The following is a 24,161-nucleotide window of genomic DNA, read 5'->3' as shown; positions in this document are numbered from 1 at the left end:
GCGAGGAGAGCCGGGGGAGAAAGCCCTCGCACCTTTTCTCCGCACAGGAAAAGGGGAGGATGTGGGGAGAGGGGCAGTTAAGGGTCTTGGGGGGGGGAGAGGCGGTGTTATAGCTTCGGAGAGTGAAGTTGCACGGGAAGAGGCTTTGAGGCGGGAGGAGCCGGGGGAGAGGGGCTCTGGGGGGAGAAGGGGCTGCAGAGGAGCAGTGGGGGTTGAGGGAAGGAGCGAAGAGGAGTTTCTGGGGGGGGGGGTTAGGCTCTGTAGGGGAGAAGGTTCTGGGCCAGGAGGAGCCGGGGAGCTGTGGTGTGCGTGTGCTGGGGGTGGGGTGGGGGTTGGCGGGCAGGCGCATCTTCTCCAGACATCTGTCTGGCAGGAAGCCAGAGCCGGCGATTTCCCGGAGATGCTGCCGTGTTCCGATCGATGACCAATGGGCCGACAAAGAGCTCCCCCCAACGGATCCCAGGCCAGCCTCCTCTGAGGGGAATCTCAGGGCTCGGGAGATCCACGGGGACGGAGGAAGCCACATGTTCTGTCTTGCAGTCACTGAGAAAAAACGCGGGTCTTCGAGAGGAAGGGCGCGGGAGGGGCAAAGGGGCCCAGCCATTGAGGCTCTGTGGAGAGTCTGGGGGCTTTAGAGCCGGCGCTGACCGATAGCCTTCCCCGCACTCCTTCCACCCGAGTCTGGAAAGGCAAAGGTTAGAGGCCTCCTAGCTTGGGGTAAGCCCAATCGAAGATTCTTGGGGTTGAAAAGAATAAGGGGGTGCTTGACCACATTGCCTCCTCCCCCCACGACCCTCCCCCTCTCCTTATCCTCCCTTCCCCCATCACACTCCCTCCTTTCAAGGTGCCCCAGTGCCCAAGCAACCCCCTTCCCTAGCTTCCCCGGGCCTGTGGAATGGCCATCCCTTCTTGCTCCACCCTGGGTGCAGCTCCCCCTGAGGGGCCCCTTCCTCCCACCCCCCTGTGTTTTGGGGGTGGGGCATCAGGGAGGCGGGGGGAAAGAGACAGAGACAGAGACAGACAGACAGACACACACACACAGAGGGGGAGAGAGAGAAAGAGAGAGACAGAGACAGACAGGCACAGAGACAGACAGATACAAAGAGAGACAGAGACAGACAGGCACAGAGAGAGACACACAGAGAGAGACAGAGATACAGAGATAGAGATGCCTTCAGTACCAAAAATTGATCCTCAAGCCTGTATCCTACACCTGGGAATTTGAGAAAATGAGCTCATAAAACTTTTCAAAAACCTATGGGTTCTTACCAAATTTAAATCTGAGGGCTCAATGGACTTGGGAAAAGGTTCCTTTCCCAACTCATGGGAAGCCCTCCCGACTCCTTGGGTTTTCTAAGGATCCTGAGGAGGACATGTGTCAGACCCCTCTCCCTCCGAGGTAGTAGAAGCTCAGGGAACCCTCAACTGAGGAAAGAGGCGGAATTCCAAAACCAACAGTCAGATCCAGGGAGCCACCTGGGGGCTTACAGGAGGAAACGAGTGTAGTGGTTAGGGTACCAGAGATCTGAAGCAGAAAACTTGGGTTGGAATCCTCCCTTACAAGACCCTGGGAAGTTCAATGTTAATATCTGTTTTCTTTATCTATGAAATGGGAATAACTTGGCAAATCCTAAAGCATTATATGAATGTGACTAGACAGAAGATAAAGGTGGAAGCTGGAAAGACTTCCCAGAGAAGAGATTTTAAACCGAGTCTAGAAAGGCGAAACAAAGGAAATTAGGTATAAGTGTGAGAAAGTGGGACAGATTGACTGAAAACATGCCTGCCAATCATTCATGCTCTGAAAGAAATCCTGAGGTAATTAATCAACCCCCAAGTATTTATTAAGCATTTACTATGTGGTAGGAACTTTGATAGATACTGGGGACACAAAGACAAAAATGAACCAATCCCTATTTTTAAGGAAATTGCATTCTATCAGGGAAGAGAATTTGATAGACAGATACATAGATGATAGGCAGAGAGATAGATAGATACATGGATATATAGATGGATAGATGGGTAGGTAGATGGATAGATAGATAGAGGGGTAGGTAGGTAGATAGAAAAATAAATAAATGGATGGATAGATGAATAATTGGGTAGGTAGATGAGTGGATGGATAGAAAGATAGATAGATGACTGAATTGATAAATGGGTAGGTAGGTACTTGGACGGATGGATGGATGAATGACAAACTGAGATAGGTACTGAGATAGATAGGAAAAAAAAAATTTGATAGAAAAGTTGGTTGGAAGAGAGAAAAGGTAAAAAAAAAAAGGAAAAAGGAAAATAAAAAAGGGATTTTTTAAATGGAAAAAGAAAAATTTTCAATTTGGAAGGGGCCCTGGGGGGGTGAAATTTTTAAAAAAAAAGGGTTGGGAGGGGAAAAAAATTTTTTTAAAAAAAGGGTTTGGGAGAAAAGGAAAACCCCGGGGGAAAAAGGGAATGGGGGGAAAAGGGGGGTCTTTGGGGAATTTGGGGGAAAAGTTTAATTAAAAGGGTTGGAAAAATTTTTAAAAGAATTTTTTTTAAAAGGTTTTTTTTAAAAGGGTTTTTAATTTTAATTGGGGAAAAAAAAAGGGGAAAAAAAGAAAAAAAAAAAAAAAAAAAAAAAAAAAATTTTTTTTTTTTTTTTTTTTTTTTTTCGGATGGTTTCCTTTTAAATTTAAAAATTTTTTTTTGGGGGGAAAAAAAAAAAACCCCTTTTTTGTTATCACCCCTTTTTTGGGGTTTTTAAATTTGGTTTTTTTTTTTTTAAAATTTTTCCCCTTAAAAAAAAAAATTTTAAAAAAAAAAAAAAATAAAAAAATTTTAAAAAAGGAAACGGGTTAAGGGGGGGGAAAAAAAAATTTTTACTTTGGGGAAGAAATTTCCATAATTGGTAATTTTGTTTGGTTTTTAATGGGGGGGGGCCCATCCTTTGGGGGGGGAAGGGGAAAAAAAGGGGGAGTCCCCCCCGGGGGGGGGTTTTTTCTTCCCCCCCTTTCCCCTTCTTTCCCCTTTTCCTTTTTTTTTTCCCCCCCTTCCTTCCCCTTTTTTTTTTTTCTTTTTCCCCCCCCTTTTTTCCCTTCCCTTCTCTTTTTTTCCCCCCTTTCCCCCCTTTTTTTTTTTTCCCCCTTCCCTTCTTTCCCCCTTTCTCCCCTCTCCCCCCTTTTCCCCCCTTTTCTTTTTTTTTTTTTTTTAAAAAATTTTTTTTTTCTTTTTCCCCCCTCCCCTTTTTTTTCCCCCCCCCTTTTTTCCTTCCCCCCCTTTTTTTTTTTTTCCCCCCCTTTTTTCCCCCCTTTTTTTTTTTTTTTCCCTCCCTTTTTTTCCCCCCCCCCGGGGGCCCTTTTGGGGGGGTTTTTCCCCCCGGGCCCTTTTTTTTTTTTCCCCTTTTTTGTTTTTCCTTTTTTTTCCCCCCCGGGGGTTTTTTTTCCCCTTTTTTTAAAATTTTTTTTTTTTTTTTTTTTTTTCCCCTTCCCCCCTTTTTTTTTTTTTTTTTTTTTTTTTTTCCCCCCTTTTTTTTTTTTTTTTTCCCTTTCCCAAAACCCCTTAAAACCCCTTTCCCAAAATTTTTTTTGGGGAAGGGGGCCCCGGGGAAACCGGCCCCGCCCCCCCCCCGGAAAAAAAGCCCCCCCCCGGGGCCCCCCGGGCCCCTTCCCCCCCTTCCCCCTTTTTAAAAGGGTCCCTTTCCCAAAAAATTTTTTCCCCTTTAAATTTTTGGGGGGGGGGGAAAAGGGGGGGGCCCCCCCAAAAAGGCGGGGGAAAAAAAGGGCCCCCCTTTTTTGGGTTTTCCGGGGGGGGCCCCCCCAAATTTTTCCCCTTTTGGGGGGGGGGGGGCCGGCAGGACTGATAATCCAAATAGCTCTCCTGCCTGCCCGTGGGCTACATCCTGTTGGCTCGGATTGGCCTGGGAGGCTCCCTGTCCCCCCGAAGTTATTCTGGGCTCAGGCTACTGTTCAAACAAATATAGTGGGTGTTTTTTGAGCTCACATTAAGTTATGTAGAGAGGCAGCCTAAGGCAGGGAGAGGACAGCTGAGAGGAGGGAGGGAGCACCTACCAAGGGAAAGGCGGGACAGCTTGGGAAATAGGGTTTATTCAGCTCCTTTCTGTGTTGAGGTTCCATTTGACAGATGAGGAAACTGAGGCCTCCAAAGTTGGGATAAAAACAGGATGGAGGTTTGGGGAGAGGGACTGGGCAAGAGTCTGCATGCAGTGGATTATCATATGTGCTGTTTCCCTTCTCAGACTACGACTCTGTTCGTGTTGTGGGACTTACTCTGGCTACCATCATGTTTGTTCTGGGCATTGTCATTATTGTCAGTGAGTGCTTTTCCATTACCTACATAGACCCTGCTCCAGAGACTCCCATCCCAGAAACCTCCTGTCCTGGAGACTCCCTGTCCTAGAGACTGCCTATCCCAGAGACCCCCTATCCTGGAGACCCCCTGCCCTGGTGACCCCCTGCTCTGGAGACTCCCTGTCCTAGAGACCACCTATCCCAGAGACCCCCTGTCCTGGAGTCTCCCTGTCCCAGAGACACCCTACTCTGGTGACCCTCTATCCAGGAGATCCCCATCCCAGAGACCCCCTAATCCAGAGACCCCTTGCTCTGGAGACCCTCCTTACCTAGAGCTCTCTGCCAGTATCCTTCCTCCAGCTCCCAGTCCAGAGGACTTCCCCCCAAGTCAGCCTCCTCAGACCACAGCGTTCCCACCCTAGGGTTAAGAGGCCGCCATGCTGAGTTTGGGTGGGTCCCTTCCCAATTATTTTCCCTGGCTCCCAACTCTAGTCTCAGCTTTCCATTTTCCCATTTCTTTCACTCCACAGGCAAGAAGGTGAAGTGTAGGAAGTCAGACTCCAGGTCAGAAGGGTTTGGGGGGATCGGGGATGAGGGTGGGCTTCCTCTATTTCCCCTGAGTCCCTCTACCCAGCTTGCACCCTCCCTCTACCCCGTTTCCACCTCTGTCCTTGTCTCTTTCTGCCTCTGTCTCTCTGATCTTCTCCATCTCCTTGTGTCTTTCTGCCCCACCTTCCTTAGCCATCTCTGCCTTGTCCCAGGTCTCCCTCTGTCTCTGTGCATCTGCCCCTGTCGGTCTCCCTGTCTCTGTCTCCCTGTCTCTGTCTCCTTGTCTCTGTCTCCCTGTCTGTTTCTCTGTCTCTGTCTCTCCATCTCTGTCTCCCTGTCTCTGTCTCTCTGTCTCTGTTTCCCTGTCTCTGTCTCTGTTTCCCTGTCTCTGTTTCTCTGTCTCTGTCTCTCTGTCTCTGTTTCACTGTCTCTGTCTCTGTCTCTCCTTCTGTCTCCCTGTCTCTGTCTCTCTCTCTCTGTCTCTCTGTCTCTCTCTCTCTGTCTCTCTGTCTCTGTCTCTGTCTCTCTGTCTCTCTTTCCCCATTTGTGTCTCTCTGTCTCTGTCTTCCTGTCTCTGCTCCCCGTCTCTGTCTCCCTGTCTCTGTCTCTCTCTTGGTCTCCTTACGGTCTCTTATCATTCCTTTCTTCCCGCAGTCCGACCATTAAAAACCGTAAGTGTCAATTCTCCTCACTAGGGAGCGTGTGTGCATGTGTGTGTGTGTGTGTGTGTCGCTGTGGGGAGCAGGAATAATCTGTGCCCGGATGGACACCACAGCGGAGTAGCCGCACTGGGGAAGGACTTTCAGATTAAGTCTCAGAGGGTCAATGTGCTGCCTAGTCAGGGAGCTGTTCTCAGAGGAAGGAAGATCTGACCTCAAATTTTGGATGGGACGTGGAGCAATTGTGACTCTGCAAGTCACCTTGGGTAGAAACTCTGAGACTGTCCCAGGCGATCTGTACTGAGGTCGCCTGGGAATCGAAGGTTCCTACGCTGATCAAATCCCAAGCCCAGTCCCTGTTCCCGTCCCTGTCCTCCTTAGGGGGAGGGGAGGAAAAGCAGCAGCAGCCTGGGATTTACTAACCACCGGTCAGACAAGTGAGCGTGTGTGTGAGTGTGTTTTGGGAGGGGAATATCGGGGTGGCAAGTTGTTCTTCTCTCTATCCCCCTGTCTCTTTCCCCACAGCCCCTGGGGGAGCCGTGTAACATGAGGAGGCCCATCCAGCTCCGCCGCTGCCCCCATCTCAAAGACCCCAGGGGTTAGGGATGGAGACTGCTGGGGCCCCCCCGCTCCCAGCCCCCCCTCACACCAGTGAATGTTCCCCTTCTATATGAGCTGCCTGTGCCCCCAACTGGACTCCTCACCCCGCAGGGAGTGCCCAGGGCCAGAGCATTGAGCCCCCTTGGGGGACAGGGCTGGCCCCCCTCCCTGAGGCTTCTGCAATAAAGTCCATTCCTATTACTCCTCATGGACCCAGGCATCCGGTCCCCTGGTCCCCCCTTCTGGGACCCAGACCTTACCTTGCCTCCTTCCTAGAATCCAGGAATCCGTTCTCCACTTTCTGCCCTTTCCTAGATCCCATAAATCCAGACCCCTTCCCCCCCGCCCCCTGCTGCCCTTCTGGGACTCAGTCATCTGAGCCCTGAACCCTGTTTGTTACCTTCTGAGCTCAATAAATGTGGATTCAGGGTTTTTCCCCTCTGGTTTCTCTGTGTCCTTCCTGATTCTTGTGGGGGAGGGAGAGGAAAGAATGAAGTGAGGCCCCCCCCCACCAAAATAAAGACAGAATGAGTGAGTCTCAAGGTACTTCTTCCTTCCCCCCTCTTCCAACCTGACAGTCCTCTTCATTTCTCCCACTAGAGAACGGGTAAGGCTTTCCAAGGGGTCCACTCCTGCCCTGCTCGCCCACAGGGCATCTCCTAAGCTCATCCCCGCGTTTCCTCAAACTGGGGTGTCCCCCACTCTACCCTGCGTAGTCTCTCTCTGGCTCCCGCCCCTGACTTTGAAGCCAGGAAGCCAAAGAGGAAATGACTCTCCCAGTCTTGGCCCCCGCCCGCCCCATTCTCACCCACCCCTCCTCGTCTCCCCACCCCGCCCTGACTGTCCCCACCAGGCCAAGGCCACCAGCTCCGGACCCCCCAGCTCCAAGGTAAAGTCCTCTCCTGCAGCCTCCCTTTCCCTTGGGCTCTAGACAGCCAGAGAAATTTTCCGCCCATCACCTCCTGGACCCGGGCCCCCTTTGCCCATAGTTGTCTGTCCCTTTCTCTCTCTGTGGGTCTCCTCCGATCCCCTCTCCCCTTTCTGTTTCTCCAGCTGTCTCAGCCCGCTGTGAGTGCTTCTGACTGTTACCCCCCCAGACTCTCGCGGTCCCCCACTTTCTCTGCTCTCCCCTTCTTTCTTTCCTGTCTCCAGCATCTCCCACCTACCTTAACGGTCCCTACAGCCTCTTCTCTCTCTCCCGTCTTCTTTCCCTTTCCCTGTGGCTCCAGCTCCGTCCGTGCCCCTCCTTTCCACCCCTCACCTCCAGCCAGCTCATTTTTTCCTGCTAGAGCAGGATCCCGTTACTCATGATGTGTCTCTGCCCTCCCTCCTTTTGGGCCGCTCAGCTCCGGGGGGGACAGACCGGAGAGAGAAAGGGAAGGAAGCGGGCCCATCCATCCCAGCTCCAGCCACTCTGACCCTGGTCCCCGGGCTGGGTAAGAGATTGGGACAAGCCAGTGTCTGGCTGGAAAATAACGTGGAGGAAGCCGGGGTATGAAGGGGAGGAACATTTTTGCTCTAAGCAAGCTCTTGCATCAGTGGCCGCCAAACCCTTCCCAGGCTGGCTGCTTCCTGTTTCCTCTGGGGGAGCAGGGGGCGGGGTGACTGAGATGGGGATGGGGATAGGAGTCAGAGAAGTAGAGGAATTGATTTCCCCCCACATTTCCCCACTTCCTCCCTGGGGTCTCTGCAGAGAAAGGGCTTCTGGGAGTGAAACTGGTCTGTGATGTTCCTCAGAGACAAACGGGAGTCCAAATGCCAGCCCCATAGCTCTGCTCAGACTCCACACACTCCTCCCCAGTTTGGAGGAAATTGGAGGCCCCCTCCCCACATCTCTCAACCCCATCACCCCCCTCCTACAGATGTCAGCTTCAGGTCACCTCTACTTCCTCTTCCTCCTCCTGGGCTTGGCCCCATCTTCATGGACCCAAGGTGAGTCACGCCACAGTTTCCCTTTCTCCCCTCCTTCTAATCAGATTTCAGTAGTATTCCATTATTTGGTATAGCTCCCAATGGGGCCTAAAGCTCCCCGGGGGTAGGAACTGGGTCAGTGTTTTTAAAACCTTGATTTCCCCAGCTCCAGATTATAACTCATCCAGGCTTGTCCATCCCGTTTGGTTCTTCTCTTGGTATTCCCTTAAGTCAAGCCAGGCATCCACGGGACGTGCAGTTTTTCTGGGAAGCACATGAGCCTGTCAATGAGTAATTGCTCAATCTTTCCATTGCACTAACCCACCTTCCTCCCCACACATGATGCCCTTTCCACAGCTTCTTCTTCCTAATTCCTGATTTGCAATGTGTCACAGCCTCCTCATGCCCAGCTGGGCCCATCTCCATCCGCCCTCCATTTCAGTTCTTTGGCAAGCCTGGATGAGCTGCAATCTGCATTGTTGGAGGGAATGCCCACCTGGAGAGGGGCACAGATCTATTGGAGGACCCCAGGATGATGACTTCTGTAGGAGGTCCTAGATCGGGACCTCCTGGGCCACTTAGAACAAGCTACTTTTCACAAATGAGGAAATTGAGCCCCACAAAGGAAGTGACATAAGATCATAGATTAGAGCTATAAGGGACCTCAGAGAACATCTGGTCCCAACCCCTCATTTTACAAAAGGGAAAACTGAGGAAGCTAAGTAATTTGCTTGAGACAACCTAGGTAGAAGGAACCAGGGGTAGGGATTCGAATCCAAGCTTTCTAACATCAGAGCCAACACTCCCCACTGTATCACATTGCTTTCTGGTAGTAGGAAAGAAAGAAGCTTTTGCAAAGTGCCTACTATGTGCCAGGCACTGTGCTAAGTATTTTCCAAATAGATGAGGAAAGAGGGACTCAGAGAAGGCTTCACGCTGGCCCCTTTGAGGTAGGGCAGAAATGTGAAGGCGATTGCCCATGGGGCAGAATGACCGGATTGGGTTTGGGGCAGAAGATGTGGGGTCCAGCCCTGATTCTTCTTCTTCTTTCTGCTTTTGTGAGACTTTGGGCAGAAAATATTACCCCTCTGGGCCTCAGTTTCCTGTTTTATAAGGAAAGCTGTACTAGGTGAATTCTGAGACCTATTTTCAAAGCTAAAGCTATGGTAAAGGAGCCTCTGAGTTTGAATGCAGTTAAAGCAAACCTTTCAGGGATTTGGGCGGTTCCTTTTCTATCCCCAAATGAGGATTTGATTATATGGCTCTGTCCCAAGGAGGAGGCAGGAGGGCTACAAGAAAGGGCGGATGGTGGTGGAAGGAATCTAGCTGAATGAATTTCTCTTCCCTCCCGCACTGGCCCCCTCCAATTGGACATATCAATGGCACCCACTTAGGTACATCGATGGCCCCCGGCTCAGACATGATGGAAAAGAACCATACAACCCCATCTGAGGAGCCGCTTACTTCAAGTTTAAGCACAGGTGAGGGATAAATAGCGGGGTAAGGAGGGAAGAGACTTAGGGGAGGGGGCCTGGCAGATTAAGGGCTTTCTGTGGGAATTGTAAGGAGCTCCAGGACATCTATTCAACCAACTCTGCCTTTCCCCCAGCTCTAAGTCCAACCACCTCAGAGCTCCAGGTGACTTCCATGGATCCAACCAAGGATGATAAAGGTAAGTGGAATTCATGGATGCTGGAGGAGGAAAAGGGAAATGACCTGGGGGTGACCATTCCACCCTACTCCAGATTCAGCTGCTGATAGGCTGAGATTTAAATCTATCTCAGGTAGAATTGTCCAAGGGACAAAGAGTTCAGGGCCTCAAACCTTGTTGGGCGAAGGATGCCATTTCTCATGTCCCTTTTTCCTCTGTTTCCTTTGGGGAATAGACACGGGCCAAACCCAGCCAGAAAATAAGATGGAGACAACTTCAGAAATGGGTAAGTGGGGAGCTAATATGTGGGAGAAGGGCCCTAAGTTTCCCATACTATGTGATCCAGTTATCTTCTCCTTGTCTCCACTTTCCCTCACACCATTGTTAGTCCTTGACTAAGCTGCTTTCTACTTCTCCCAATCTCCTCTCTGTCCCTGCCTTCTAAAGTCCACCTCAAGACCCCCTAATTCAGGAAGCCTTTGTCCCCTCCCATTATTCCCCATGTAAGATCATCACATCATTCCTTACCAGATTTAAATTTCTATTTTATTCTAGGAATCAGTGTGTCAGTAAATGGGGCACAGCTGGGTTTAGAGTCAGGAAGATTTCTTTGAGGACTTAGGTTAAGAGCTGGACAATATTTCAGAGGCCATGATGTAGTCCTCATTGACATTTGAAAGAATTGCGGCTTAAGGAGAAGAAATTTGCTTAAGATCATCCTGGTGACCTTGCCCTTCCCTCTCAAAATCTCATTTCTGAAGTGTACTTCTGAGTGAGTGAATGCCTTCTCCTCCATGGGCTCACTTGCTGAAATGGAGGAAGGTCCCTATTCTGAAAACTGCTGATCTTCCATCTTTGCAAATTATCTCTTCTGACCAACAAACCTTCTATTGTACAAACTAACTCTTGCTCCCACTGTAAAATTGTTATTGATAGAGAAAACATAGTCAACTTTTTTTTAAAAAAATGCAATATCATTTAGCAAGATAACCAAGATGTACTTGGGACCTCTTCTGATCTCTCTCATGTCTGTATGGGTAATTTATTTTCAGATTTTTCAGGCTGTTATTATCATACTTTTGTTTTTCATATTGCTAGTTTGATAGTTTTCTTACTTTTAATTTTATTAATTTCTCTTTTTATTTTCAGATTTTTAAATTTGACATTTAATTGGAGGGTTTTAATTTGTGCTTTTTCCAGCTTTTTTAGTTGTATGCCCGATTTATTGGTCTCTTTCTCCATTTTATTATGTAAGCATCTAGAGCTATAAAATTTCTCCTAAGAATTGCTTTGGCTGCATCCCATCAATTTTGTCTCATTATTGTCATTCTCTTGGATGGAATTATTGATTGTTTCTATGGTTTGTTGTTTCACCCACTCATGTTTTAGGATTAGATTATTTAGTTTCCAATTAATTTTTGGTCTATTTTTCCATGGCCTTTTATTACATGTAGTTTTTATTGCATCATGATCTGAAAAGGATGCATTTACTATTTCTGCCTTTCTGCATTTGATTGTGAGGTTTTTATGCCCTAATACGTGGTCAATTCTTGTGTAGATTATATGTATGATTGAGAAAAAAGTATATTCTTTTCTGTTCCCATTTGGTTTTCTCCATAGGCCTATTATACCTAACTTTTTTTTTTTTTTTTTTTGGTTTTTATTTAATAGCCTTTTATTTACAGGATATATGCATGGGTAACTTTACAGCATTAACAATTGCCAAACCTCTTGTTCCAATTTTTTACCTCTTACCCCCCCACCCCCTCCCCTAGATGGCAGGATGACCAGTAGATGTTAAATATATTAAAATATAAATTAGATACACAATAAGTATACATGATCAAACCGTTATTTTGCTGTACAAAAAGAATCAGACTCTGAAATATTGTACAATTAGCTTGTGAAGGAAATCAAAAATGCAGGTGTGCATAAATATAAGGATTGGGAATTCAATGTAATGGTTTTTAGTCATCTCCCAGAGTTCTTTCTCTGGGCATAGCTGGTTCAGTTCATTACTGCTCCATTGGAAATGATTTGGTTGATCTCGTTGCTGAGGATGGCCTGGTCCATCAGAACTGGTCATCATATAGTATTGTTGTTGAAGTATATAATGATCTCCTGGTCCTGCTCATTTCACTCAGCATCAGTTCGTGTAAGTCTCTCCAGGCCTTTCTGAAATCATCCTGTTGTATATCTAACTTTTCTAATATTCTATTTATTTCTTTAAATTCCTTCTTGTTTATTTTGTGGTTCAATTTATCTAGTTCTGAGAGAGCAAGGTTGAGATCCCCATTAGTATAATTTTGCTGTCTATTTCTTCTTGCAACTTTCTTAACTTCTCTAGGAATTTGGATGCTCTACCAGTTGGTACATATATGTTTAGTATTGATATTACTTCATTATCTATAACAAGATGTAGTTTCCTTCCTTGTCTTTTAAAATTACATCTAATACTGCTTTTGTTTGATCTGCTTTTATTACTTCTGTTAAAACATAATAGATTCTATTCCAGCCTTTTACCTTTACTCTGTATGTATCTCTCTGCTTCAAATTTGTTTCTTGTAAACAATATATTGTAGGATTCTGGCTTTTAATCCACTCTGCTAACCACTTCCATTTTATGGGACAATTCATCCTATTCGTTTTCACAGTTAAAATGACTAATTCTGTGTTTTCTGCCATCCTGTTTTTCCTAGATTATACTTTTCTCTCTTCTTTTCTCCTTTCCCTCCTCACCAGTGTTGTGCTTTTCCACCATCTCCCTCAATTTGTCCTCGTTTTGTTCAGCCCCTCTTTTCTTATCCCTTTCCCCTTCTAATTCTGCTCTATCCTTCTATTAGCCTCCTCCTTTCTTTTCCCCTTTCCCCTCCTACTTCCATATAGGGTAAAACAAGTTTCTATACCAATCTAAGTATGTATGATGTTCCCTCTTTGAACCAAATCTGATGAAATTAAGGGTTATGTTTTTCATATTACTAAGCTGATTCTTCTCTCTGCATACCTCCATCTGTTTTCCTGGCTTTCCTCTTGGTCCCTTCTCCTAGTGCCAGGACATTCTATCAGCGCCAATAGCCTTGTACCATGGCCCACCAAAGCAGTTCCTCACCAACATGGAGTCTCATTGCTTTTAACTGTCTCTGTTAATAATAATAATAACCATAATCATAACTATTTACTATATTTTACTATACTATAAATTTACTATATTTTTATTTACTATACTCTAAATTTACTTATAGCACTAAGAGTTGCAGAATGCTTTATATATGCATATCATTTATTAATTTGGATTCAAGAGGCAGAGTGGTGAATAGAGAGACAACTGGTCTCAAAGGTCTGTGTTCAAGTCTTTCTTAAAGTGTAATAGAGGTGTGATCCTAAGCACCTCAGCTATAAGGCTGTAAAGTGTTGAGAAGGTGCCAAACTGCATTGGTGAATGAAGGTTCCATACCTGGGAGTTTCTTAAGCCAAAGAAATCCCTAGCCTGATTTTAATTTTCTAATGATTTATTGGGCAATATTGAGGAGGGAAGGTCAGATGCTTCATTGGATGTGATGGGGAAAGAATTCAAGTTATTGAACAGGGGTCTCTAGAAAGGTGGTATTGTCCTGGATGAAAAGATTAGGGAGAATAGAAGCTTGGGGAGAGGGGGAGGTAGAGAGAGAATAAAGTCTGTTGTGGACATTTAGCTCTAGAAGAAACCTTAGAGGTCATCTACTCTTAACCGCCCCATTTTACAGTTTAACTGAGGCCCAGAGAGATGGAATGGTTTTTTAAGACCACCAAGCTAGTAGATGAGAAGGTCAGGATTTGAATCCAAATCCACCAGCTTTAGCCCCAGCATGCCTTCTGTCCTGCCATGCTGCCACCTATATTCAGATTGAAGTGTTTATGGGTCACCTAGCTGGCGACACTGGCCAGAGAGCATAGCTGGTTGCGGGGATCTGAGACTGTTGATTTTTTCTTCATTTCATTTCTTTTTATAATTAAAGAGAGAGAGAATGAGAGAGAGAGAGAGAAAGAGAGCGAGAGAGAGAGAGAGAAATAGAGAGGCAGACAAAGAGACAGAGATGGAGAGAAAAGAGAGGGGGGAGAGAGGGAAATAAGGAGGGAAGGAGAGAATGAAAGGGAGGGAGGGAGGGAGAGAGACAGAGAAAGAGAAACGTACACAAATACACATACACAGACACAGAGAGACAGACAGACAGAGACACAGAGACAGAAAGAGAAGGGGGAGGTAAGGAAGGAAGGAGGAAGGAAGGAGGGAGAAAGAGAAAGACACACACACAGAGACAGAAGAAAGAAAGAAAAAGAAGAAAAAAAAAGAAAGGAAAGAAAAGCAAGAAAAAAATAGAGAAAAAAAGGAAAGAAAAAAGTAGAAAGAAGGAGAAAACACACAAGAAAAAAACAGAAACAAACAAAAACCCAGAGAGAATAATAAGAAAGTTGAAAGAAATAACTAACCCTTAAATTATCCAACCACCAAAATCACACAAAAACTAATAATATATTAAATGGGAAACCCAAACTCCAAAAGTAACAGTGGAAACATCCACAAGAAGAAAAGTAAGTAATACTAAACAAAAATCTTATTAAAACATTGGATAACTAAATAAACAAAACAATACAGCATAGTCTAACTTGCGCCAAAACCCATCTTCTGATTAAACCACCTCCCCACCTTTACTAACTTCCTTCCTTTACCTCAAAAATCTTTATATAATCTCTCGGTGTTTTTCCTCTTCTTTGATGGGCCAAATTTTCCTCTTTCCTACCATCTCAACAATGGGCTCAGATTTCTCCTAGAACTTTTCCCGGCCCCTCCTTTTGGCCCCTCCCTCTTCCCAGAAGCCCCCCTGTTCCTTTGGCCATTCTTAGAGCACGTGGTTCCCGAGGTCAGGGGTTGGGTCCCTCTCCCAGCACAGGGATATATGCAGTCTCTGGCCCCTGTTCTCCAGGTCACACGGACCCTACTACTGTGGGCAGCAGAACGAACCCCCTGACGCCTCCCATCGCCTCTGGTCAGTGCTTTCGGGTACCCCGGCCCCGGCTAGGAGGGAGGGACCCAGGAGAGCTGTCAGTGAGAGAGTGTGGGAGTCATTCTGGGAGGGAGGTGATGGGAGCGGGCTCCCCCCTTTTCTCCTTCTGGGACCCACTCGCAGCTGTTCCTCCCTAGGAACCAGCCTAGAACATGAGAGGGCCTTAGGCTTGGGAAGCTGGAGACCTGGGTTCTCAGGATCTCGTCTGCCTCAGTTTCCTCATCTGTATCAGTTTGGGATAGAATGAAGTGCTTTGGAAATTTTCAAGGGCTGCATGCTAGCTATGGGCAGCTAGGTGGCGCCATAGTGCATGGAGCGTTGGGCTGGGAGTGGGGAAGACTCAAATGCAGCCTCAGACACTAACTAGTGTCTCTGGGCAAGTCTCTTAATCCTGCTTGCCTCGGGTTTCCCCATCTGCAAAATGAGCTGGAGAGGAAATGGCAAACCTGGGTGACCTTGGGCAAGTCACTTAATTCTGCTTGCCTCAGTCTCCCAATCTGTAAAATGAGCTGGAGAGGAAATGGCAAACCACTCCAGTATCTTTGCCAAGAAAATCCCAAAGGGGGTCCCGAAGGGTGGGACTCGCCAACGACCGGCGCTAGCTACTGTTATCATTAGGGTGTGGCCCTGTTCTTTGTTTGCCTCTCTGGCTCCTGGCACCGGCTTTGCACTGCTCAGGCCTTTTTAAGCGTTTTTTGCGGTTTGTCCGATTCTTCCTGATCCCATTTGGAGTTTTCTTGGCAGAGATACTGGGGACGTTTGCCATTTCCCTCTCCAGATCATTTTACAGATGAAGAAACTGAATTGAATTCAAACCAAGACCAGGGGGAGGGTGTCGCAGAGTGGGAAGAGGGCTGCCTTTGACCTCAAAAGTCTTGGATTCAAATCCTGCCTTCTGTACTCTCAGGGAGTTGGTCTAGGATGGTCAAGACTTTGGCCAGAGTGATCAGTGTTAGGAATACAACAAAAACCAGACAGTCCCTGCTTTCAGGGAGTTTACGTTCTAAGGGAGAAAGACTATTTGGGAAAGGGGAAGGGGCTGCAAGAAAGAATCCCCCTCCCTCTGATCTTCTTTGTGTCTTCCCCAGGTGGTAAGGAGGATCCCTTCAAAAGCAGTGAGTCATCCATCCAGACTTGGGGCTCAAGGAAAGGGAGGAGGCGGGAAAAACAAAGGAGCTCCTTCCCCCTTGGCTCACTCTAATTCTTATTTTTTCTTCCCTGACCCTTCCTCCTCCTCCCTCTCTTTCAGATGAATATACACTCAGAAAGAGGGGCTTAATTGCAGCTGCTGTACTCTTCATCACCGGCATCCTCATCCTCACCAGTAAGAAGGAGGGAAAGCTGAGAAACTCCCGGTGTCCAGGGCGGGGCTGGGGAGGGATAAGATTCTTAGATGCGTTTTTGTACTGGCTCTTGCCACTGGCCTGGCCTGTGATCTGGGGGTCAATCCCTCCTCCGCCTCTGGAGTGAGTCCTCCCCATCTGTGGCCCAGGGACTGGGAAGGGGCTCCCTTCCAATCCCAGGAGGGGGATTTACTCTCTCGTCCTGCCCCAATTCCACTTCTCAGGCGATCGATGCCGCCAGTTCCGCTGGTGCAGAAGGCAGAAGCGAAGGTAAGTGAGGTTGGGGGGGATGGCTGGGGAGATCCAGGGACTCCAGAGGCAGGAGGTCCCTTGTCTCACTGCTTTCTCTTGTCCCTTCAAAGTGCCTACAGGGTGACCCAGGCCTGAGGCCCCAACGCTAGTGAGGAAGCAGTGGTGGAACCCTGGTGTTCACAGAAGGATCCCGAGGCTCTGGCCACCCCCGAGGCGCAGGGAGTTCTGAGAAGAAAGTCCTAGTGACCGATCCTTTGTCTGACCTCCCATCATTATAACCTTTTTCTCAGGAAGGCATCGGCCCTCCCAATTTCTAGGTCTCCCTGGCTGTGATGTCCCCCCTCAAGATCCCGAGTTTCTCAGCACCCAGCATGGTGCCAAATACTCAATAAACTTTTGTGGGGTCAGATGAATGAATGGATGTTGGTTCTTGACCGGGCGTCTCCTCCGTGGAAGGTTCTGCTGAGCAGACATGAAGGGATGGGATTCATGGGAAGGGGTCAGCGGATGGCATCCCCACTTAGCACCCAGAATCCCGCTTCAGCTGAAGACTCGGCTCTCATCTCCTGGATCCTAGGGGATTCTAGCAGAACATGGGCTAGATCCGGGAGTGCAGAGCCAGAAGTCCCAACCATTAGGCACCTGGGGAGGGAGGTCTCAGTATAGCGATATAAAGAAATGTAAGATGAGAGGACGATAAGAGAGGAGGGGAGAGAGAGAGAGAGGACAAAAGAGAAACAGAATCAGAGACAGACATAGACACAGACACAGATGGAGAGACAGACACGAGAGAGAAAAGAAGAAGAGGAAGAGAAGGAGGAAGAAGAAGAAGAAGAGGAGGAGGAAAAGGAGAGGGTAAGAAATGGAAGGGGAAAACTTACTCTATCCAAAGTGAAGCTGGGGAAATACAAAGTTGAGAAATGTCCCATCATTCTTCCTGTGAGTATAGTAATAGTGCGCATTTAAGGTTTTCAAAGGCCTTTTTCAATATTCTCTTTTGATCCTCACCACAACCTTCAGAGGCAGGTGGTATTATTATATAATATATTATTATTATATATATATATATAATATAATTAATATTAATATAATTATATAATGTATATAATTAACATGATATAATAATTAATATTAATATAATAGAAACTATCACTATAATGACTCATATAATAAAGATGATAAAATTATAGTTAAAGAAACTGAGTCAGAGAGAGATTACATGATTTGCTAGGATGGTCTTTCCGACTCTAGATCCAGCACTCTCTTTGCTGCTCTATCTAGCAACACAATATTCCATTGTATTTACCCTGTGTGTGGGACACTGGACAGAGCACTGGGTCTGGAATCTGGAAGACTCATCTTCCGGAGTTCAAACCTGGCCCCAGACACTTAGAAGCTGTGTGACCCTGGCAGAGTCCCTTCACCCCATCTGCCTCAGTTTCCTCATCTGAAAATGAGCTGGAGAAGAAAATGGCCAACCCCCTCCAGTATCTCTGCCAAGAAAACCCCAAATGGGGCCATAAAGAGTCGGACATGACTGAAAACCCCAGATTTTGAGTTTGTCCAAGTGACAGAATGTAACCTCCAGCCTACTTTTCTCATCTTATAATGAATCCCTTTTCTCCACCACTTTACCTTCCGGGGGAATTGACCTTCTTACCATTCCTTACACGGGACCTTACATGGGACTTTACACGAGACCTTACCCCCTGCCTCCATTCCTTTGCATAAGGTTCATCTTGTACCTGCAGTGCACCCATTGCTTGCCTCCTCTTAGAACCCTTCTTCTTAGGTCAGATGTCACCTTTCCCAGGAGGCCTTTCTTCCTATTTTCCCCACCCCTTTATCCCGCTCCAAAGTCTTTCCTGTGAAATTGTCCTGTACATTTTTATGTACTTATTCATGTTTTTCTCCTGTATAAAACAAAAGCTTCTCGAGGGCAGGGACTGTTCCTTTTTTATCTTCATTCTAGGGCCTGGAACAAATTTAATCGTCGTTTATGGATTTCCCAACTCGCCACAGCTAAGGACCCTCAAAGCTAAGTCTCAGGGGATGATGGGTTGGAAATTTACCTGGGAGAGTAATGACTAGGAGGGGTTGGGACAAGCGACTCAGCGTCATTGGACCTCCCTGTCTCCTTCTCAGAAAAAGGCCGAGAGGGGTGTCTGAGGTTCCTGAGTACCCGCCTGAGGCTGTGGTGGCCGCCCTGCTCAGGCCCCACCCCACTTTGTCCCATCTCTGGCTCCCCTCGGCCCTTGGCAGACCTGCTGTCTGCTGCCCGGAATGACTAAGGGCTGACGTGAGGCTCGATCAGGGGGAGCGTTGCTGCACCGCGGAGCCAGGGAGGAAGCCAGCTGGCTCAGAGTCCACTGCACCGCCAGGAACCACTTGCCCGGGCTTTATGGGCACTGCCCAGGGGAGCCAAGTTCTGGGAAGGCCCTGCTGCTAGTATCTGCAGTGGGCTATGCTCGCCAGGGGCTGGCTGGAGGAGCGCAGACAGGTACTTGTCCCACTGTGCAGGTGCCCTTATTTACAGAGAAATCATCATTCTGGTCCTGCCCACCCCTCCCCACCTCCCAAGGACATCAAAGTGACCTCCTCTGAAACGTGCAGGGTGTGGTGGGTAACTGTCACCCAGAGCAAGGAAGAGCCAAGGATGGGCCCCGGGACAGGTGTGTCTGAAAGGGCAAAGGCCGGTCAGCTGTAGAGCCCGAGACGCCCAGCCAGGGGCTCCTGGAAGGCTCTCCACTCCCTCTAGACGCCTCAATAGTCACTTGGTACCTGGGCAGCTGCCAACAGAGGCGCTCACAGATGATTTCCAACTGGCCACACAGCTTCACCTGCAGAGTGCATCAACACCCAGAGATCCCGGAGACCCTCGTCCACAGGCACCATAGAGACTTGGGATCCCAGGCTCAGCACACAGCTGCCCCAAGTCTCCCAGGCTCAGCTGTGTGCGTGTCAAGGCCGATTCTTTAGTCTCCAGTCTCCTGTCTTTCTAGACCTCTGTTTCCTCATTTAAAACCAGAGAAAAGGGTATTTTTCAGTACTTATCAGCAACCAGAGACCTTCAATTTATCTTGCAAAAACAGAGTAGTCTGCATGGCACCTTCTCCATTAGACTGTAAGCTCCTGGAAGGCAGGGACTTTTGCCTTTCTTTGTATCCTTAGAACTTAGTCTCGTGGCTGGCATACAGTAGGTGCTTAATAAATGTTGAGCCTCAAATGTGGTTCAATGATTTGGAGTCATTAGTCCTGAGTTCAAATCTCTGCCACTTTCCAGCTGGTGGCTTTGGAGGAACTTGGCCTGTCTGGAGTTCATTTTCCTTATCTGTAAAGATCAGCACTTATGTGTAGCATACTAGATATCATCCTTAAGGGTCAGAGATTGTTATTGTCCAGTCATGTTTTGGTGGCTGGCGTCCAAGTCTCTATGACCTCATTTGGGTTTTTCCTGGCAAAGACATTGAAGTGGTCATTGCCGTTTCCTTCTCTAGGTCATTTTGCAAATAAGAAAACTGAGGTGAACAGGGCAAAGTGACTTGCTCAGGGTCATACACCTAAGGAGTGTCTGAAGCCAGCTCTGAAGTCTAGGACCGGTACTCTGTCCACTGATTTACCTAGCTGCCCTCAGAGGACATGGGTTCAAATGCTGCCTTTTTTATCACCCAGGGATGTCAGTTCATTTACTTAAATTCCCTGTGCCTCAGTTTCTTACCCTAAACTAAGAGGGGAGTGGAAGATAGGCTAATTGTTCTTAAAAGGTTCTTTCTAGCTTTCCAAGTTAATCTATGACAGGAGTGCTTTGTCAGAGCTCTACGGACCCCTACAATATCTACCTTTAGATTTCAGTGGAGTTCTAAGAATGGAGAAGGGGGAGAAGGCACATTTCTTTTCTTTTCTTCCTTCCTTTCTTCTTTCTCTTTCTTTTTCCTTCTTTTCTTTCTTTCCTTCCTTCCTTCTTTCCTCCTTTCTCCTTCCTCCTTCTCTTTCTTTCTTTCTTTCTTTCTTTCTTTCTTTCTTTCTTTCTTTCTTTCTTTCTTTCTTTCTTTCTTTCTTTCTTTCTTCTTCCTTCCTTCCTCTCCCCTCCTCTCTTTCCTTCCTTCCTTCTTTTTCTCTCTCTTTCTTTCTTTCACTGAGGCAATTGGGGTTAAGTGACTTGCCCAGGGTCAAACAGCTAGGAAGTGTTAAGTTTTTAAGACCAGATTTGAACTCAGGTCCTCTGACTTCAGGCCTGCTGCTCTATCCACAGTGCCACTTAGCTGCCCCAGGCCCCTTTATTTCAATGTAATTGGCTTCCTTTGTAGTTCAGTGTACTTCATTTTATGCATTTAAATCACCATTCTAAGATCTGAGCTCCATCAATTCTATCCCAGATGTCCAGGACTTCCCTCCAAAAAAATTGAGACCCTCCAATTTAAGATTTGAAATAAGACTTTGAAAGGGCTGATGATTACTGTTTGGGTCATGGACACCCCCTATCATAATGCCTCTCCAAGCTCGGCGCTCCGCGGTCAGCCCCCATGTAATCACCCACACAACCAGAGACCAACGTCATGGTCCCACTTTATTCCGTCCCTAGACATTGCTGCTCAGCTTGGTCCTGCACATTTGGATGAAGCTGAGCAGAATGAGGAGCAGCACGGCCATAACCATGACAGCCTCAATCACAGAGTAGATGCGGATCAATTCAGACCGGCTGTGGGCCACTGGGGTATTGTGGGTCCAGGCAGCATCGAAACGCCCCACCAGCTTGCGGCTCACATAGCAGCGGTAAGTGCCAGAAGTGGTCACTCGCAGGCGGCTCCCTCCGGAGGGGAGATCCAAGATTGGACCCGAGTTGTTGGGAGACAGCTGCTGCAGCCAGGTTGGGGAAATGTCCTTGGCCTCCCAGCTCACTGGTCTATAAGGGAGACACGCAGGGTTAGCCTAGCAGGAAGACCCAAGGCTAGCCTTATCCCTTCCCTCTTGTCCCTATGAAATTGATTTCTGGTGAATACAGCACCAGCCCTGAGGTCGGGAGACCCGAGTTCAAATCTGGTCTCAGACACTTAATATTTCCTAGCTGTGGGACCCTGGGCAAGTCACTTAACCCCAATTGTCTCAGAGAAAGAAAAAGAAAGAAAGAAAGAAAGAAAGAAAGAAAGAAAGAAAGAAAGAAAGAAAGAAAGAAAGAAAGAGAAAGAAAGAAAAGAGAGAAAGAGAAAGAGAAAGAGAGAGAGAAAGAAAGAAAAGAAAGAAAGAGAGAGAGAAAGAAAGAGAGAAAGAAAGAAAAGAAATTGATTTCTGAATCTAAGTCTAAGACTTGACATGAATATTTCAAATGGGTCTATCCAACAGTCCTGGATTTCATCATGGTATCCAGAAATCCACCCAATATCACATCAAACTCTGAAAACCTACACCTCCTCAGTGTTTGTCTCCCTCCACCCCATCCCTAGGGTCTTTCCCTCCTTCCCTTTGATTAGAAAGATTAAAAAGAGCTCTTCCCAGATATTCCACTTGAGGAGGGGGCCCAGGGAAGTAACTTCACCCTTTCTCACAGGCTGCAGGCTTCCTTCCCTACTTCTTATTTCTTTTGAGGTATCATCTTCCCTTATTAGATAGTAAGTGTCTGAGAACAGAGCCTATCTATTGCCTTAGCAAAGTAGTTGGCACATAGTAGGTGCTTAACAAATGCTTGTGAGCTGACTAGAGCCTATCCATCCAGTTCTTTTTTAGAATCTGGAGTGCTGTGGGTCACCATGGCAGCCACCCTGCACAATTCATGTCATCTGCTGATGTGTTAATATGCCGTCTCTGCCTTCATCCATGTCATCAAGAAAAATAAAATTAAATCACACAGACCAATAGACAATTCCCACCCCTCCAAAACTGACATGGCCATCCTATTTCTAGAGTTTTTGCGGGACCTGAATGGAGGAAAGGGGAGGAAAGGAGCATACATAGATACCTTCTGAGGTCATTGAGTTTAGCTTTTTTTCTTTATAAAGAAAAAAACGGAATCCCAGAGCATGGAGGTGATTTGCCCAGCATCCCCCCAGCTCAAAAGTGTTTTAGAGGGCATTCAAACTCAGGACTTTTTGATTCCAGGGACACCGCTCCCGACACCTCCAAAGCCCAACAACCTAACTAATCTCTTTATTAGCTGAATGGCATGTTGAGTGTACAAGAGCTAAGGGGACAGGAGAATGTCTAAGAGCTGGGGTGTGTCTCAAAACAAAACAGGTTTCTGAACTCTGAAAAGGAAGGTTATTATGTGTTCCCCAAATGTTTGGAAGGAAGGTGGGGAGAGAAGGGGGAAGCTGAGGAAGGAAGGATCAACCACAAGGCAGTTTAGGGAACCCCAGGGCAGGAAAACAAGTTAGGGTTTGGTGAATAAATCGGTACCGGGGATCAAAGTAATTACTACCTTAAGAAAACAAGGGAGGTGCCTAGAGGAAGGAAGAAGCTGCAGGATTTGTCTAACTGAGGTTAATGCCAGTCTCTGAGGAAGGCACAGAGGGGCTCTATGGGTTAAAGGGACAGTCTAGGGGCAAGGTGCCCAGATCCTGTTACCTGTAGATGGTGGCAAAGGGACAACTGAGCCACACAGTGCTGTTATCCTCCAAGTTGTAAGTCCCATAAAGTACCACGGTGGATTCAGGGCCGTTGGGCCCACAGGGGACAAAGCAGCTTTCAATCTGCAGCTCCGGCCCCCGCTGAAGCTCTTGTGGGCTAAGGTCGGCCAGCCCACAGGGCAGCTCCGGCTGTTCCAATCTCCTGGCATAGCAGAGGCCCACACGTTTCCGTTCCCCCTGAATGCCACAGCGGTCACAGGCTTGCCAGGGCCCCCACTGGGTAAAGAGTGTCCACTGGCTGCTGTTTCCCACGGTCTGGTTCTTCAGAGGCTGCTGTTCCAACTCGCTGTGACTGAGATAGAGTTTGGCCCCATCCTGAAAGTCCACGTTGTACACTGCTCGAGTGTTACCTGCCTCATCTTGGCAGATGTAGGTGCCAGATCTCTCTGTGGAGGTATGCAGCAGGTGGAGGTCCCCACTGGCCTCGGGGATCACCAACTTCTTCCTGGGGAAGGAGTGGAATAAGGGCTGGAAAAACCAGGTGGAATCTTTGGCAGGACATGACAGAGTAGTTGGATTGGGGGTAATGAAGGCCAGGCAGGAATGACTTCCTGAGGGACAACTCAAGGAGTCCAAGGCCCAGAACCCAGGAAGAGAGAGATAGAGATACAGCAAGATGGAAGGCATGGTGGAGTGGGATAGTAGAGGAAGCACAGTGGACTAGTTCTTATGAAGTCACATAATAGAACCTAGGAAGCCTGCCTCTCCCTTCCGACTGCCTTCCCCCATGTTCTAATGGGACTGGAGTCTCTTTGCCCCTCCCTCCCAATTCAGATGTGTTAAAGAACACATCCAAATAACAATAACAATTTATTTATATTTCAAAACACATTCCTCCCAGTTATACACATATAGCTAGAGACATACCGTTATACACATCTAGATATGGATACATGGAGATATATAAAATTCTAATCTCAGAGAGATGCTTCCCCAGGGAGCAAGGAAAAGAGCAAAGCTTGTGGTTTGACAAGGGAAGTCCTGGGGAAGCCCAAGTCCGATGAGAGAGGACTTCCTTTTCTCACTCTCGCTTTCTCCCTCTTTGCCATGTTGTCTCCTATATTGGCAACTCTGGGATGATTTTCCTTATATCTCCAGCCTCCCCGGGGAGGAGGAGTCAGAAAGGTGCCCAGTGTTTTTATAAGAATCAGAGATAGGACAGGTAATTTATTCCTGCATGCGAAAGGAATACTAATCACAGGACACACGCAAAGGCAAACCCAAAGTGGGATTCAGTAACAATTGATAACT

General features: G+C 47.4%; 2 protein-coding genes and 1 long non-coding RNA gene across 3 annotated transcripts; 2 read left to right on the top strand and 1 right to left on the bottom strand.

The window, feature by feature from the left end:
• Positions 1-3,897: 3,897 nt before the first annotated feature.
• On the top strand, positions 3,898-16,703 carry FXYD5 (FXYD domain containing ion transport regulator 5). Its single transcript, XM_012546976.3, is given in 14 exon segments — positions 3,898-4,306; positions 4,814-4,847; positions 5,487-5,503; positions 6,017-6,910; positions 6,913-6,980; positions 7,954-8,023; positions 9,397-9,483; positions 9,612-9,674; positions 9,889-9,939; positions 14,615-14,677; positions 15,784-15,810; positions 15,945-16,019; positions 16,263-16,308; positions 16,401-16,703. Coding segments are annotated over 11 exon segments (627 nt in total). The 5' UTR covers positions 3,898-4,306; positions 4,814-4,847; positions 5,487-5,503; positions 6,017-6,858; the 3' UTR covers positions 16,426-16,703.
• A 401-nt stretch (positions 16,704-17,104) lies between these two features.
• On the top strand, positions 17,105-19,535 carry LOC116423028. Its single transcript, XR_004233516.1, has 2 exons — positions 17,105-17,145; positions 18,263-19,535. It is a non-coding gene; the product is annotated as an uncharacterized LOC116423028 (long non-coding RNA).
• Positions 19,536-20,839: 1,304 nt separating this feature from the next.
• On the bottom strand, positions 20,840-23,713 carry FAM187B (family with sequence similarity 187 member B). Its single transcript, XM_003766585.3, has 2 exons — positions 22,849-23,713; positions 20,840-21,193 (listed from the first exon to the last, which is right to left on the bottom strand). Exons 1-2 carry the CDS (start codon positions 23,535-23,537, stop codon positions 20,869-20,871), a joined length of 1,014 nt encoding a protein of 337 aa, XP_003766633.1. The 5' UTR covers positions 23,538-23,713; the 3' UTR covers positions 20,840-20,868.
• Between the last annotated feature and the right edge of the window lie 448 nt (positions 23,714-24,161).

This window comes from Sarcophilus harrisii, chromosome 3 (assembly GCF_902635505.1).
Source record: "Sarcophilus harrisii chromosome 3, mSarHar1.11, whole genome shotgun sequence".
Taxonomy (NCBI): Eukaryota; Metazoa; Chordata; class Mammalia; order Dasyuromorphia; family Dasyuridae; genus Sarcophilus; species Sarcophilus harrisii.
Note: the sequence above shows the minus strand (reverse complement) of the source record. Positions and strands in the feature narration are given on the sequence as shown.

What these genes read in the sequence shown, in the direction of transcription:
- FAM187B (XM_003766585.3), bottom strand. Translation starts at nt 23,537, where the DNA reads ATGCCTTCCATCTTGCTGTATCTCTATCTCTCTCTTCCTGGGTTCTGG. An exon ending in CCCTTTGCCACCATCTACAG is followed by an intron (nt 21,194 to 22,848) that starts GTAACAGGATCT and finishes TCTCCCTTATAG; the next exon opens with ACCAGTGAGCTGGGAGGCCA.